Source organism: Pecten maximus, chromosome 7 (genome assembly GCF_902652985.1).
Source record: "Pecten maximus chromosome 7, xPecMax1.1, whole genome shotgun sequence".
Classification (NCBI taxonomy): Eukaryota; Metazoa; Mollusca; class Bivalvia; order Pectinida; family Pectinidae; genus Pecten; species Pecten maximus.
In genome coordinates, this window is record NC_047021.1 from 25,075,230 (window position 1) to 25,093,040 (window position 17,811).

The 17,811-nt window shown below is 32.3% G+C and overlaps 1 protein-coding gene across 2 annotated transcripts; it reads right to left on the minus strand.

Moving 5' to 3' along the window:
• Positions 1 to 887: 887 nt before the first annotated feature.
• Positions 888 to 17,785, minus strand: LOC117330348 (leukotriene A-4 hydrolase-like). Of its 2 annotated transcripts, none has more exons than XM_033888563.1 (17): positions 17,608 to 17,785; positions 15,187 to 15,360; positions 14,343 to 14,482; positions 14,000 to 14,111; positions 12,674 to 12,742; positions 11,588 to 11,745; positions 11,407 to 11,479; positions 11,104 to 11,244; positions 10,506 to 10,600; positions 9,919 to 10,033; positions 9,474 to 9,618; positions 6,563 to 6,666; positions 6,124 to 6,200; positions 5,767 to 5,917; positions 5,467 to 5,549; positions 3,959 to 4,063; positions 888 to 2,575 (listed from the first exon to the last, which is right to left on the minus strand). In XM_033888563.1, exons 1-17 carry the CDS (start codon positions 17,626 to 17,628, stop codon positions 2,452 to 2,454), a joined length of 1,887 nt encoding a protein of 628 aa, XP_033744454.1. In that variant the 5' UTR covers positions 17,629 to 17,785; the 3' UTR covers positions 888 to 2,451. The 2 variants fall into 2 exon arrangements, with proteins under 2 accessions (XP_033744454.1, XP_033744455.1); XM_033888564.1 differs by having other exon boundaries at positions 17,571 to 17,646.
• Positions 17,786 to 17,811: the final 26 nt, after the last annotated feature.

Here is a 17,811-nt window from a genome sequence, read left to right on the forward strand (position 1 = left end):
AAAAATGATTGTAATGACTTCAATCTGGTTTTAAAAATGCTTTTAATTACTTCAATCAGTCTGTAAAAATGCTTATAATTACTTCAATCAGTCTGTAAAAATGCTTATAATGACTTCAATCAGTCTGTAAAAATGCTTATAATTACTTCAATCAGTCTGTAAAAATGCTTATAATTACTTCAATCTGGCTGTAAAAATGCTTGTAATGACTTCAATCTGGTTTTAAAAATGCTTTTAATTACTTCAATCCGGCTGTAAAAATGCTTGTAATGACTTCAATCAGGCTGTAAAATGCTTATAATGATAAAAGGATTTGTCAGATCAAAATGGGACATAAAAGGAACACAAATACCAGTACTGTCAGGATTGTGTGTAAATCATGAGCCTAATGAATTATGATCATACAAGATTAGTCAAAAACCAAGAGGAAATCTCCACATACATGTATGCAAGATTAAAACTATTAATCTCTTAAATGACACTTTGTAGTTTTATACTTTTTCAAAAATTGTCTAGCTAAAATATTGCTTAGGAAAACACAAATACACGCATGCAAAATGTATCATAAGTTTAAAAACATTGGTCAAAATCTGAGATACATTGTATATATGATCCCAGAAAAGGTTGAAATCCTGGGAAAAAATAAAAAGCAATTATCCTGAGACTCGCACAAAACCTTTGAATCCTAATGATTATGATGTCTATAAATTTTGAGAATTCTGGATAAAAAAGTGTAAAGACAGACAGAATACACCTGTCAAAATTTGAAAGACAATTATGAAAGTTGACTTATTTGATATGCATATGACCATGTCACGACCAATGCAGAATAGTACAAAGTGTTTTTTTTCTGTATGATATTAATATACATAAAACAACTCTTGCTATTATAATCCCACACAAAATTTATTAATAATAAAATAAATAATCATTGGGCTACTGCAGCATGATCCTCAATGTAAACAAAATGTATCCATTTAAATCAATCATTACATTGCTGGATCTATAATGGCATTCATACACTATATGAACATCGTGATATGTATCCTGGTATTCTGAGGTTTTTTTTTACTATCCTGAGGACAGTCATAAACAAATCTAAAACCATATGACATCATCATAAAAACTTAGCTATTTTAAAAATTAGAAGGAATATTTATATAAAACAATAGAGACAAAATCCTTTATATTTACATCTACGAAGTGTTAATTCATTCCCAAATAGTTACAAATCAAAAACCAGATATGCAAATCTTTCAGCAAAACTTTTCCAAACTAAGAAAACATAAACTAAACACTTTTAGCTATTGAAAGATGCATGTATTTTTTTGCATATGTGTTAAATCTTATTAGTTGAAACAAAATATTACTACTTTCACTTAATATAATGTCAGTTAGTTGGTATACCCACTTATATCAATCACTTTTGTTCACCCAGATGACAGCGTGCAAGAGGTCTGACTGTGTACGGAGTACACCGAGAAAACCTGCATGTGTTCAAGTATATTGATTTTCTGCATGACTGTCAACACAAATGTTTATCTAACATAACAGATAGATATAAAGCTTGACAAACTGCTATTAGTCTAAAGTTACATGATACATAATTAAATCAATTTATTGATATCGAATGAAATCTTGATTTATTTGTCAACTACTTCTATCGCTTTGATTATTTTGTTAAGCTGGTAAAAGTCTGCATATTGTGGTTGATATTTTCAAAGAGATACTGTAATCCAAAATCCAAACAGTAATATTACAAGTATATACAAATGTATAATCTTTTGCATATTTACTGATAATGATCACATAACATCAATAAATTATATGGCCAGGAGCACATCCAAATTAAACCAAATCATTACAGAAATTCTGGATACAACCTTTACCTTTTTTGATACAACCAATCAGAGCACACATAATTACAATACAATGATATAGTTAAACTTAAGACAAACAGGCTTGATACAAAATTCTGTTTAATACAAAGTAAATTAAAATTCTCAATTTTGGCTCAATCTTATTTATTTCAAAATTCTATTTTTATTTATTACGAACAATTTCTTCTGGTTGTGTAGAGTTTGTTATAAACAAGTTTTACTGTTCATCACAAACACTAACAGCCACCCAAATATTAATCCATGACACTATGTTACACTGAATTGTCACTAAACCTGACAAGGTTGATCTGCTTTGATCAAATATGATGTGATGAGTTTATAAAACTAAGTAAATCTAACTATAATGAAATACATTAAGATGCATGAACAACATATTTTATGCATAGATGTTGGTCCTGTTGAGATAAGCACCTGTTTTCACTTCCTCCAGTTCTAATGTCAGATCCTTGTTCAATTGTTAACTGTTTGATAAACAATTAAAATCTAAAGATTTTTTTATACACTCACACATACAACAAACTACAATCAGAATCCATAAAAAGGTGAAAGGTCAGTTTGGAAGGTGAAGGTCTTTTGTGGCCACAAGTTTTGCTGTAGTGTTGTGCATCTGGTCTCGGTTAGCCTGTAGATTGTTAATAGCTAATTGACGTGACTTCTCCCAGTTATACAGGTCTCTGTAGACAGAACAATGGTTTGTAATACTTATTCAAGTAAAACAATAGTTTTCCTGACCTGAAGATAGGTAGAATTTATCAGCTTTAAATATTTCTGAACAAATATTTAAAGCCCCACAACAGGAAATCTTGTTGACAACTGACAAGTACTAATTAAAAGCTGCAATGATTACAGTCTATTACTTTCAGCTATCATTATACTTTTATAATATTAGGACTTGTAACAAGAGCTGTCTCGCAAATGTTTGTCAATAAATAATTAAAATATATTAATCGGTATGGTTTCGCAAATTGCATTAATAATATTTGATCAGATTGTGTTTTGTGTATATATTCATGCAATTTTCAAAACCATACAAATAGATATATATATGTAAATTATTTATTGACAAACATTCGGGAGACAAGATATGCTGTTGTAGATTGAATAAATATATTAAATACAAATGTAATTGCTTTTGGACCCATTTCTTCAATTTTTTGATAAAATATTATCCTAATGAGAGTTGCCTCCCTTGAAAAATGTGGACCAGTATAAATTGTCTAATGTGAGCATTTTCACATTGTTTGTTTTTCAGTTACACTCCAAGAAGGGATAGTGTAACTCCAGAGGGACTCTTACCAAATATCAGCACCCTAGTACAATTATAAAGTGATGTATTCATACCTTTCAACACTTGCACCAAAATCTTTAAGCAGAAATATATTCTAAGTCCAAAAATTGAAAAATTTGGGGTTTTTTCCCCAAAACAATCTTTTAGTTTAACTCCGGCAGGGGATAGTTTAACTCCAGAGTGACTCTATTGCCAATTATCAGCACCCTAGTACAATTATAAAGTGATGTATTAATACCTTTCAACACTTGCACCAAACACTTAACGCAGAAATATTCTAAGGCCAAAGATTTGAAAAATCAGGTGTTTTTTTCAAAGAAATCTTTTAATTTAACTCCGGCAGGGGATTATGTAACTCCAGAGGGACTCTATTGCCAATTATCAGCACCCTAGTACAATTATAAAGTGATGTATTAATACCTTTCAACACCTGCACCAAACACTTAACGCAGAAATATTCTTAGTCCAAAAAATTTCAAAAACATGTTTTTTCCCAAAAAATCTTTTAGTTTAACTCTGGCAGGGTATAGTTTGACCCCCACAGGGACCATATTACCATAAATTACTATGCCTTTCAACACTTGCACCAAAAGCTTAACATTTGAAAAACCAACGCTGATGCCGACGCCGACGCCGGAGTGACAACATATACCGGTATATACTCTTCTTCGAAGAGACGAGCTAAAAACAAATTGGAATACTGCAGATTCCAACCAGGAAACTTTTTATCTTTCATACAGTGACACATGATGATATGGCTATGACGTACCGGTATATTGGTCGGACAAACTTCATTCTGCCTTGTTCATTGACAAAGTCTAAAGCACGTGGAATGCAATCTTCACACTGGGCACGAATACACATTCTCAACCAGCTGAAGAAAGAAATTAAACACTTATAAAATCAATAATAGATAGAGTCCAATACAACATTTCATTTATAACGATATTTGTTTGTACATTTGTATGTAAGGAACTTAATAGGTGATTTAATACATTAAACAAAATTCCTCTTTTAATATACAATGTATATATCAGGCTTGTACATACCGTATTTGACCTAATAAGGGCGCCTGCCCTAATAAGGGCGCCCCTACCTTTTTTCAAGGAAATAAATCTTTGACTGAGTGTCAAAATGGTGTTCAAAAGTAATAATTTATGAGAAATATTTTGCTACTTTATGTGTTCAATTTTCTTCAGCAAATTAAGTAACTGGAACACATGTTTTCGCCACATTTTGTGTATTCCTATAGGCTATAGATGACATGTCAGTGCAAAGAGCACCCAAAACTAAACACACATACAAATAATAATTACCATCTTTATTTGAAGATAAACTAAAGACTTCATTCTTGTTGATAAATAACTTTTGTTCAGAACAGAAAGCTAGTAAAAGACATTGTAAATCAATTATAGGTCAAAGAAAACGATGTCTGATATGATCTGGGAAATTACCTGTTTCTATAAATAGAACACAAAAGAGTTCCATTTAACATAAATGGTGGAACACACGTTCTCTGGTCTAAAGATCAGCTGGCATGGTTTACAAGTTTACAGGAATATTCAAGTGATGTTTAAGCTTAATATATGATAATGAATAGATATCTTCATCTGGAATAATTTTATGACTGAATATTTTACCGTTTCCACAACCTTGGGTATTCTGCTATAAGGTATAGTCTGTTTCATAAAACTTCAGAATAACTAATCTTAATAAGGGCGCCCCCACTGTCAATTACTCGCGCCCTGCGCCCTTATTAGGTCAAATACGGTATGTAGGTATCTGGTGGGTTTTTTTGTTTTTTGTTTTTGTTTTTTTCATTGTTCAATGTTTGCAACATTCTACCACTCACATGAGTCATGTTTGAAACATCAATGGCATTCTTCCCAACACATAAGAATTTTATCAAATAATTCAATCCAATTTGTACTCAAACAATTTTGTTTGTGTTGCTTATGATGAGATGTGAAAATATTTTAAAACTTTTTTTTTTTTTTTGAACATTCAGCTGTTCAAGGATTAGAACTCATTGATTATTGTTTCAGATGATGCAAAAAAAGTAAAATAATTGTATATATCAGAAAGGAATTGATTGACACTAGATTATGACAGTCAACCGGTACCATATAAGGGTAACAAATGATCAGGTTGACCTAATACCATCATTCAATTTAGTCATCTCCCAAAGTATATTCTTAGTGACTGCATACTAGCACCTGGTCACAGATCAGTGATTGAAAGTAAAACCAAGAAAATCTTCATGCACTTAAAGTATACCTGAATCTGATTTCTGAATTTTTAACAGAGTTGAGATTGTACATCCCTTCCATCGCTTGGATCTTTTTAGGTGAAAATGGTTCCTGCAAAATGTAGGATGATATATAATGTAGTTTGTTTTCAAAGGAAAAATGAAGAAGCAAGCTTCTGTTAATCCATGCATGATAAATTCAATTAGTTTTTATTTAAACAGTGTTTTATTAGCAGTATCTTAATGACATTGACACATAGAAATGATAGATTCTCTATGACAGTACAACAATTCAAAAACGTAAAATACAAAAGATTTCTACACTGTACCTCTAACAATAACAGGCTTAAGAATTCTCTCCTCTGAACAGTTGACAGAGCTTCAAGATCCTCGGCCTTAAACGTTGAGAAGTCTTCTTCTGCAGCCTTTACCCAGCGCTGGCACAGATCAGCACACGGCACGGCCACACTGTCGTCATACCTGTATAGGCCCGAGATAACAGGTAGGTATTAGACCCAATACATGGTAGTTACCATATATACATGTACCACATATCATATACATGTACCACATATACATATACCACATATACATGAACCACATATACATGGTTGCCAACATTTGAAATTTAGAAAAAGGATACTTTGCATGTTCAAATTTTCTCACTGACAAACTGTCCGACCTACTTTGGTTTCACTGGTGGCATCCCTTGACCAAAGAACCATTTATCCCATTCCACTTCATCGAACACACCTGCATCAACCTGTAACTCCAAAACAAATTATTAAAATGTACAAGTATACAGAAGTAATTCTGAGCAGAGCTTGCATGATTCCCCTGCTTTTTACAGGACTGTAACATTTCACAAATTTTCAAACAACGTCTTGTTTTTCTTGTTTTGAAGATCCTTTGTTAAACATTATAACAAGCTGTGACCCTGAAATTCAAGATGGTCATGTGGCAGCTATCTTTTTCTCTAACCTGCCATCACATATGACTATGGCATAACAATAATATATACCTTCTGGGAAATAGTGATATTGCAAGAACATGGCAGTTTCAGATAATGACCGGTCTATAAATTAGTGAACCATTTTGTAGATTTCTTTACTAGGTGGACCTTACCTTGTCCCTGAAGTAAGAGAACAGGAATTCCTTCCACTGCTCAGTAACTATGGAGTCTCCCTGAAACCTCTCAATATATGCCCGGAGGAATGGCTCGAAAACATCTACAATTACATGACATGAAATCAAAGTAAGCTACCAAAATCTAATGCTAAATATACTGATATCTAATGATAGATAAACTGATATCTAATGCTAAATATACTGATATCTAATGCTAAATATACTGATATCTAATGATAGATATACTGATATCTAATGATAGATATACTGATATCTAATGATAGATATACTGATATCTAATGCTAAATATACTGATATCTAATGATAGATAAACTGATATCTAATGATAAATATACTGATATCTAATGATAGATATAACTGATATCTAATGATAGATATACTGATATCTAATGATAGATATACTGATATCTAATGATAGATAAACTGATATCTAATGATAGATATACTGATATCTAATGATAGATATACTGATATCTAATGATAGATATACTGATATCTAATGATAGATAAACTGATATCTAATGATAGATAAACTGATATCTAATGATAGATATACTGATATCTAATGATAGATAAACTGATATCTAATGATAGATATACTGATATCTAATGATAGATATACTGATATCTAATGATAGATAACTGATATCTAATGATAGATAAACTGATATCTAATGATAGATAAACTGATATCTAATGCTAAATATACTGATATCTAATGATAGATAAACTGATATCTAATGATAGATAAACTGATATCTAATGCTAAATATACTGATATCTAATGATAGATAAACTGATATCTAATGATAGATAAACTGATATCTAATGCTAAATATACTGATATCTAATGATAGATAAACTGATATCTAATGATAGATAAACTGATATCTAATGATAGATATACTGATATCTAATGATAGATAAACTGATATCTAATGATAGATAAACTGATATCTAATGATAGATAAACTGATATCTAATGATAGATAAACTGATATCTAATGATAGATATACTGATATCTAATGATAGATAAACTGATATATACTGCTAAATATACTGATATATAATGATCGATATACTAATATCTAATGATAGATAAACTGATATCTAATGATAGATAAACTGATATCTAATGATAGATAAACTGATATCTAATGATAGATATACTGATATCTAATGATAGATATACTAATATCTAATGATAGATAAACTGATATCTAATGATAGATAAACTGATATCTAATGACAGATAAACTGATATCTAATGACAGATAAACTGATATCTAATGATAGATATACTGATATCTAATGATAAATATACTGATATCTAATGATAAATATACTGATATCTAATGATAGATAAACTGATATCTAATGATATAAACTGATATCTAATGACAGATAAACTGATATCTAATGACAGATAAACTGATATCTAATGCTAAATATACTGATATCTAATGCTAAATATACTGATATCTAATGATAGATAAACTGATATCCAATGATAGATATACTGATATCTAATGCTAAATATACTGATATCTAATGATAGATATACTTATATCTAATGATAGATATACTGATATATAATGCTAAATATACTGATATATAATGCTAAATATACTGATATCTAATGATAGATAAACTGATATCTAATGCTAAATATACTGATATATAATGCTAAATATACTGATATATAATGCTAAATATACTGATATATAATGCTAAATATACTGATATCTAATGCTAAATATACTTATATCTAATGATAGATAAACTGATATCTAATGCTAAATATACTGATATATAATGCTAAATATACTGATATATAATGCTAAATATACTGATATATAATGCTAAATATACTGATATCTAATGCTAAATATACTGATATCTAATGATAGATAAACTGATATCTAATGCTAAATATACTGATATATAATGCTAAATATACTTATATCTAATGATAGATATACTGATATCTAATGCTAAATATACTGATATCTAATGATAAATATACTGATATCTAATGATAGATAAACTGATATCTAATGACAGATAAACTGATATCTAATGACAGATAAACTGATATCTAATGACAGATAAACTGATATCTAATGATAGATAAACTGATATCTAATGACAGATATACTGATATCTAATGATAGATAAACTGATATCTAATGATAGATAAACTGATATCTAATGATAGATAAACTGATATCTAATGCTAAATATACTGATATCTAATGCTAGATATACTGATATCTAATGCTAAATATACTGATATCTAATGATAGATAAACTGATATCTAATGCTAAATATACTGATATCTAATGCTAAATATACTGATATCTAATGCTAAATATACTGATATCTAATGCTAAATATACTGATATCTAATGCTAAATAAACTGATATCTAATGCTAAATATACTGATATATAATGCTAAATATACTGATATCTAATGCTAAATATACTGATATCTAATGCTAAATATACTGATATCTAATGCTAAATATACTGATAGCTAATGCTAAATATACTTATATCTAATGATAGATAAACTGATATCTAATGACAGATAAACTGATATCTAATGATAGATATACTGATATCTAATGATAGATATACTGATGTCTAATGATAGATAAATTGATATCTAATGCTAAATATACTGATAGCTAATGCTAAATATACTTATATCTAATGATAGATAAACTGATATCTTATGATAAGATATACTGATATCTAATGATAATTATACTGACAACATGCCAATAGGTTGATATCACATCAGTTCAATGAATTCGAAGCAAACAGTCATGTCAACATGTTGACTTGAGAATCAGATAAAAACAGAACATGGCCACCATACCTGGTCCTCCTACCAGAGTTTCCAGGTAAAACAGGAGAGCAAAACCTTTCTCATAGGGTACCACAGAGAAAGCGTCATCAGGGTCCACTCCGCACAGATCTGGGATAAGCTTGGTATAGGGACCATTTTTTAGTACTTCCACAACCTGTCAAGGTTCAAAACACCAAGGTTAAAAGTCAAACACAATAAATATCTATATGATGTCACTTTCCATCTGTGATTGAACATCACTACATTGGCCTCATTTCAAAGGTCAAGTTAAGGTCATCAATACTTATTTTAGCAATCTGTCAAGCAATGACACTAATTTGCATGGAAGCAAGGCATTTGTTTCTTATAGATAATTTCCTGTTCAAGAAATACAATATTCCTTTTATTGAGATATGAAATTGTTTTTTTTTTATGAAAACTGATAACATTTATTGCAAAAGTTAAAATACTGTACCCCATATTGGAGAGATTTCCAGCCCCCAATTCCTGTGAAGTGCCTCATTGCCTCTCCTCCATGGAGACGGCCAGCTATCTTCCTCTCAACAAACACAGTGTGACCTTCATTCAACCTTCAAAGCAAAATATATTGGACTTACCCAGGTATAACAGATTACAGAAGGATCTTGATGTGGGTTTAAGAAGATAAGTTTACATTCATTTCTATCCTTTAATTGAAATTAAATACACGAATATCTAATATATACTTGTGGATACAATATGGTCTTTTAGCTTTTCTTTGTACTGAAACCATTTTCAGCATTTCTTATTCTTGGTCTGTTTTGTGTCCATTGCTTTTAAATTATGCACATCACATAAACTTGTAACAGAAGCTGATAATCAAATAAACACTTGAATTTGTTACCATGATAAATATCAAATGGACTCATTGATACTATCTATAGTGCATATAATACAAAGTTCATTTCCTGCACTTAAGTAAGTAAAATGTGACCTCTATTTTCTATGCATATCTATTTCATTAAAAAAAAGTTTGAATAATATAATTTATTTGAAATTTAAATCATCATAAAGTTTACACACCAGAAATGTTCGAAGTTTGAATTGGTCACCAGATTGCCAGTCCAGCTGTGAGCTATCTCATGAGCGACTACATTGGCCAGAGATCGATCACCCGCCTGTAAATTATTAATAATTATTCAAAATAAAACAGAATGTCAGGACTGACATATAGCCTGAAGGACGCGATGAACAATCACAATAGCCCTGATATCTCCTTTCACTTTTTGGTTCCTTGCAATAACGCTGTCGATCTTTACTGTTACATACATGTATTATCATCTTCATCACAAGATATTTGATATGACAGGCATAAGCCAGGCCTTAGCAGTCCTTACAATATACATACCTATTGAAAATGTCAATATTTCAAATAATTAACTGGGCCAGAAGAAAGAGTAGCTTCAAATATTTATGAAAGTTTTAAAGGTATTAGTTTGTATGAAGAAGGTCTATAACATATTCTGAGACTTTCAAATTTGAACATGTCTGACTGCAACCTTGTTGAGGGACAAGCATGGTTCTGGCCAACTCAATTCATGTACGACAGATCAGCTGTGTTAAATAACGGTGTCTTTTTAGACATCCTTTTTCTAATTAGTAGTCTTTTCTGTATAATTACCAGTAGAGTAGGAGTGACAAAGGTCAGGCAGGGGTTCTCCATGCCACCATAGGGAAAAGAAGGTGGTAAAACCAGCAGGTCGTACTGTCCCCAAACATAAGGTCCCATCAAGGCCTCGGCTGTCTGCAACATGTGCTCGGTCTGTGATGATAAATGAGAGCGGTTATCACTTCAATCATTTTCCAAGCAAGCTTTTTTTCAAAATTGATGTAAGATTAACGAGGCTCTTTAATATAATCAGTTATAAAACATTATGTGTTCATTTTATTGAATTCACTACGGTTTTAAGGTTTAAGTCATTACTTCATCAAACTCGTAGGCTGCCTTGTCCACCATTTCCGCCTCTGACCACACCTTGGACCTAGGGCCGATATCTCTACAATATCCAACAACAAGGCATATTTTAACACTCTTACTACTTGTTGTAAAGAGAAAATATGTTGTATTATACCACGAAGTATTCACAAATATGATCCACATGTACCTGCTTTCAATATCTCCACTGACGATCGCAATGAGATAACTGGCAATGGGCACCGTCTGTTCAAACTTGTGGATAAGCTTAGAACTATCGGTGGGATGTGGCTCAGACCCTAGTCGTAGTGCGCTCATTAACACAGTAACCTCCCTTCGAGCAGTTATCTGTGTAGGACAATAAAAACATGGCCATCAAAATTTTATTGAGCAAATCAAATTTCCTCAATATCATCCTTGTTATGTATATATGATATACTGGTCGTTAGATATCTACCAGTAACGTTTATATTTTAGGGAGAAGTATACTCTATTCAGGATATTTTGTTTGGGCTTATCATTTGTTTTATTAGTTTGTACATAATTCCTGATAAATGTGTCTGGTTAATGTTTTTGCTTATTGTTATTGTTGTTAGAGATAGGAAAAAATAATGTTATGGTAGTTTGGTTTGGTTTGGTTTATTTTGTTTAACGTCTTATTAACAGCTAAGATCATTTAAGGACGCCCTTCCGTGCATGCGATATGCATGTGTATGGTGAGTGCATATATGTGTTTTGGGAGGCTGCGGTATGTTCATGTTAAGTCTCCCTGTGATAGGCCGGAACTTTTGTCAATTTATAGTGCTACCTCACTGAAGCATACTGCCGAACTCATCCAGCAGGACACCCCACCCGGTCACATTATACTGACAACGGGCGAACCAGTCGTCCCATTCCATATATGCTGAGCGCTAAGCAGGAGTAGCAACTACCATTTTTAAAGACTCTGGTATGTCTCGGCTAGGGGACAGAACCCAAAGCCTTCCTCACAGCGGCGAACGCTCAAATAAAGGCCAAAAGTGAGGCATCATCAAGGAGACATTAGGAAGAAGAAATTTGTTCAGAAAGAAGAGAAAAGATAAGATCCCAAAATTTAGTCGCCTCCTACGATCATGCAATATGGGCAGCCGAGGTACAATTCTTACGCCCTACCTGCAGGGCAGAAAAAAAAAAATACAGGTACAATGTATATGTGAACTTAGATATGGAGATCATACATAAGTACCAAGGTGCTTGTTATCATAATATACTTACTATAAGTGTGGAGCATACTCACGTTAGCACTGTAAGCACATTTGACAGCGGGAGTATCTTGGCATGGAATCATACTCCGACAGTGGATAGCCTACAAAACATATAAGATTTATAACAAAGAGGATATCTACAGTTACAGGTATGCCAGCACATTATCTAGTATTGATATAAACTTTTACCTATGAGATGTACTATGTAACAGCATACCTATGACTTACAATACACTTGTATGCATAAACTGTTTGGTTATAGGGAACTATAAACTACAGAATCTCACAAATTTTAAATGTGACTTATATTAGAGATAAGATATGTATCTGAGTTAAGAATATTTAATAATACATAAGTATAATAAAAATGTATACTTATGCTCTCTGTCAGCATTAGGGTGTAAGCTACAGTTGCTATGTTATCTTATACCAGGGGTTTGTACCAGAGTTACCTCCCTTCATGAATACCTGGTTAGCATTAAAACAATACCTAAATCACTAAATCCGAACCACTGAAATGTACTGATGCTTTCAACCAAGCACAATTTTGTATCATACATGTATGTAATCATAATTATGTATGAACTGTCATCCACAAGAGACATTCAGAATATTTTCTTTTTAAAATTCTTTTGTTCCTAATTAAGATTTAAGAATTAGGATTTACTTTACACCAATGACTTATTTTGTAACTGTATATATACCTAGCCTTCATTTTTATGTGGAAAGTGAAAGAAACAAAGTTTTACCACAGTGTTGCTTAATTTAATTAGGATACCAATGAGGAAAATCCACAAACGTAGCCCAATTGGTGCCATCGGTTGGGAAACAACAAAACTTAACTTACACAACATGCTCTAGGAGAGAGTGGTCTGACGCTCTATCTAGAATGCACTCATCATAAGAGTATGAACTTGTCAGCACATTAGAATAATGCTACCCACAATATAAAATGTATAAACTGATATTGAAAATCTGGATGTCAAATATTATTATTTTTGTTTAAAAACTGAAATTATTAATTAATTATCAAAAATTCATTGGATAAAATTACACAGATAATCAGCCATCAAACATCTTATGTCTTATGGTAGAGTAATCAGGTAAATGTAAACATTATTTATTTTACAACAATTGTGAAAAAAAAAGAAGTGTGTAAGGGGTCTCAGAGAAGTGTGGGAGCTAGGAAACCAGAGAATCCATGTGGTCAGGCAAGTGACGCCCCCCTCCCCTACCTTTTCACGTCTGATTCAGGAATCAAATCAAACCCCAGACAAGAAAGACAAGTGTGTTACCACTGTGCTACCTGACCACAGAAATCATGGGTGATATGACCAGGGTTGACATCATGCACCTACCTGGCACTGGCTGAAGAGATATGGCTGACGTTTTCCTGCTGTCTGCTCCTTACGAAGCCATTGTAGAGCTGAACATTGGGGGGAGGTTTCATATACCACTGACACCACACAACTACAATATGGAGACAAAGTATTTTAGTCTTACATTTCCCTGACACCACACAACTACAATATATATGGAGACAAAAAAGTCATAGAATTGTTCATTTTACTTTGGCAAAGTCATTGTAATCTGAAGGATTAATATCAACCTGAATTCCCAACTGAATTCTCTTAACAACAAAACTATGTTTTTATTATTACTGGTGATGAGGTCAAATATCACAAAGAATTCTAATTATACCTGCTTCCACCACCGTTAGGTAATCTTATGTCTAGTTTCGAACCAAAATTTGGATCATGTTCTCCAAGGGTGAAGGTCAATTCCTGTCCATTTGCCTGGTCTGTGACTTTTTTAATGGTCACCTCCCTAGTGTCTAGTACCTAAAATGATAAATCACAAATGTATGTCACTCAAAATTAACTACATTTGACATTAGATCTTTTACAGTGATGATGTAACTTTTCTTTTTGATCAATCAGAATGGCACTTTCTATTCACTGCATTTTCAGTTCAGATTCAAATGAAGCGAAAGTAGAATAAATGGTTATTTTTGCTCACTTCTGCAATATACATTGCAGTTTAGTTTTTAATATCATACTCTAGCGCATTTGAAACAGTCATGCAGGAAAAAGTGAATTACTGGGTAAGACATGCAGGAAAAAGTGAATTACTGGGTAAAAACAGAAGTGCTGAAATTGTGTTGAGCAGCCAATTCAAAATAGCATTGTCATGATGTCAAGCATAGCATAATAAGGATACGGTGTCACAAATTATGCTACTGCATGATTCCCGTATTTTTTCAAAGCATAGATTTTTTTCTTTATTATTTTTTTTATTTTTAAAAAATAAAATAAACAGAAAACATAATGTCTTCCCATCAGATATAATATACATGTTTCACTCGCATGACAGAATGGTCATACTCATGAAATATATGTTATATTCAACAGAAAACCATTCAATATACCCTTTATATTTTCTATTTTAATGTAATGAAAATTGATCAGTTTTCTAAACCCAAAATCATGCTGACAGGTGTAGACACTGCCTGTGAACATTAATCATCACCTATAGTAACACTCACCACATGGTCAATACCTTGTCTCTTCTTCTGCAGAGACAGATGAACCTCGCCTCTCAAGGATGTGTTATCAAAGTCAATATCCAGATCTAGGTCTATTTTTGTGACAATACATTCATCTGGTCTGGAGTAAGAGCAGGGATCTGTTGGGCTCAGTCCTGCAGCCTGCATGATCTTCTGCATATTCGAATAAATATTAAAAAATAGAAATATTAAAAATACAATATTATACAAGTATGACAGATTAGGTTTTATTTGATTTTTTTTCTTCTAAAAAACTTACTCATCAAACTCCTGTCATGAAGTACAAATGCACCGAGTACAATGTGTATACCTGTGGTGCTAGGCAGTTAAATCATTACCATGACCTGCAGCCATCAGCATTTGGTCAGTTTTAATAGAAACAAAATTATTAGTCCCTATATTCCTACTTCTATATACTTTTTTTGTAGATAAGGAGTATAGTTAAGGGGTATAGTTAACACAATAACGTCAGATAATAAATAGGCTGACAAGCAGCCTCCGATATTACAGGAGTGGAGTCACAGGGGACCAGTAGTGATTTCCGACCTTGTCTATGTCTATATGGTACTGGCCAACTTCAACTAATTGAAGGGAAAATGCCAGAGAGGAGTGAAAAGGAAGAAGATTTTCTATGTATTTTAGGATAAAAATTGGATGAAAATATTTGGCTCCACTCTGTGTTGGTAAAGTGACGGTAGATGGCTTATTTAAATGAGTCTGTGGTGGGACAGGAGACAATGTCTGGTGGTAGTTTGTTCCACTCTTGTGTAGTTTTTGGAAAAAAATGAGGTTATTCTAGTCAGGGTTTTTGAATGGTGTATTTGAAAGGAGCTTGATGACTATGTCTGGAATACCTATAGTAATGGGAATTAGCCTATCAGAGTTCATTATTGTCACTTTGTTGACGATATTTTACAACATGGTCTGACGAGCAGGTTGTAAGACTGGTACGCACTTGTTGTCCATTTTACCATAATATTTCAGCTGTGTATTGTATTGATCAGCTGATTGTCATTTATAGTGTCATAAACATAGAAATACTTATTGTCATACCTAAATATAGGATTCACTAGATAGATTAATGTTAGTTAATAGATGAATAACAATATTATTTCATGTCCATACCTTTTTAAATTAGTAAATTAGGAGTAGAATGTCTCTCGGACACAGTCAGACCGTTTATTCATGGGCGCCTCCATATTGGATGTCGCGCGCTATGACGTTAGGGTGCATCTAACGTTCCGAACGCCATGCCGGAATTGGGCACTCGATCCCCAGATTTGGAAGAAGACACACGTATTTATCAGCAGCATCAAAGTAAGGATTTAGTATTAATTATATAGCCGATAATTATTTTAATATATTATTAGGTACTTATTTAGAAATATTTGATACAACATATACAAGAATACTTATTTTATATTTAATAGAATCTCTTACTCTAGAAACTTTACAGTATAAAGTTTAAAACTTATTTAGGGATTAATTCGCTACCAGTCTGTTTTATTGTAACATGTTATTAATTATGTATACCTGAATATAAGTCCTGAACCTAGATTTGCTGCTTTTGGTGGTTATTTTGATAGTTAGAGTATTTTATCTCATTTTGAAATGATTCCGGAACACTACCATTCCGGCATGGACATACCCACATCTTACGTTTTATTTCCTAACACGGGAAAAGTATATAATGTCTTCATCTGTCAAGCGTTGGTCAATCACTGTGAGTTAACCTTAAACTGATAATCATTATATACAAGGTTGGCAATTGACTACCGGTCCCTGTGAGAAGAGACGGGGCCAAGATATTTGTTTTCTTATATACATTGTATCAATCAGATGCTGATGCCTGTGCATAATTTGACATATATTATACCATGTCATATAGCAGAATTGTATGAATTGCTTTTTAAAATACGATAGTATTGCATCATTTACTTGAAAACGAAAGTAGCAAGGAAATATACGGTCGACAAATACAATTTGCTATCGGTCCCTGTGAATAGAGACAGGACTAAGATTTGTTTACTCATATATATATTAATTGGTCCCTGTGAATAGAGACGGGACTAAGATTTGTTTACTCATATATATATTAAATTAATATATATATGAGTAAACAAATCTTAGTCCCGTCTCTATTCACAGGGACCGATAGCAAATTGTATTTGTCGACCGTATATTTCCTTGCTACTTTCGTTTTCAAGTAAATGATGCAATACTAGCTGGTTAATAATTAACCAGCTAATGCAGGCGCCTGTGCATAACCATTGACGCATGCATGACATGTGTACATTATATATAACATAAAAGATAGTCGCATTGTATGAATTGTTTTCTACAATATAAATTGAATCATTTACTTGAAAACGAAAGTAGCAAGATTTAGATTGTCGGTACCTCTTCCTTCTCTGATGCCATGTTTTAGACGAAGGAACAAAAAGGATTATCCTCCGCTTCTACAAAGAAGTTATCTGCTTGTCAACCGAATAATGTTGTTTAGGCAGTCCAATGTTACTTTGTTATCTCGCTTACCGGCACGTAGCCTAACTCAACACTCGTGTATAAAACAGGAAGTGTACACACGTGAAAAGTTTACTTCCG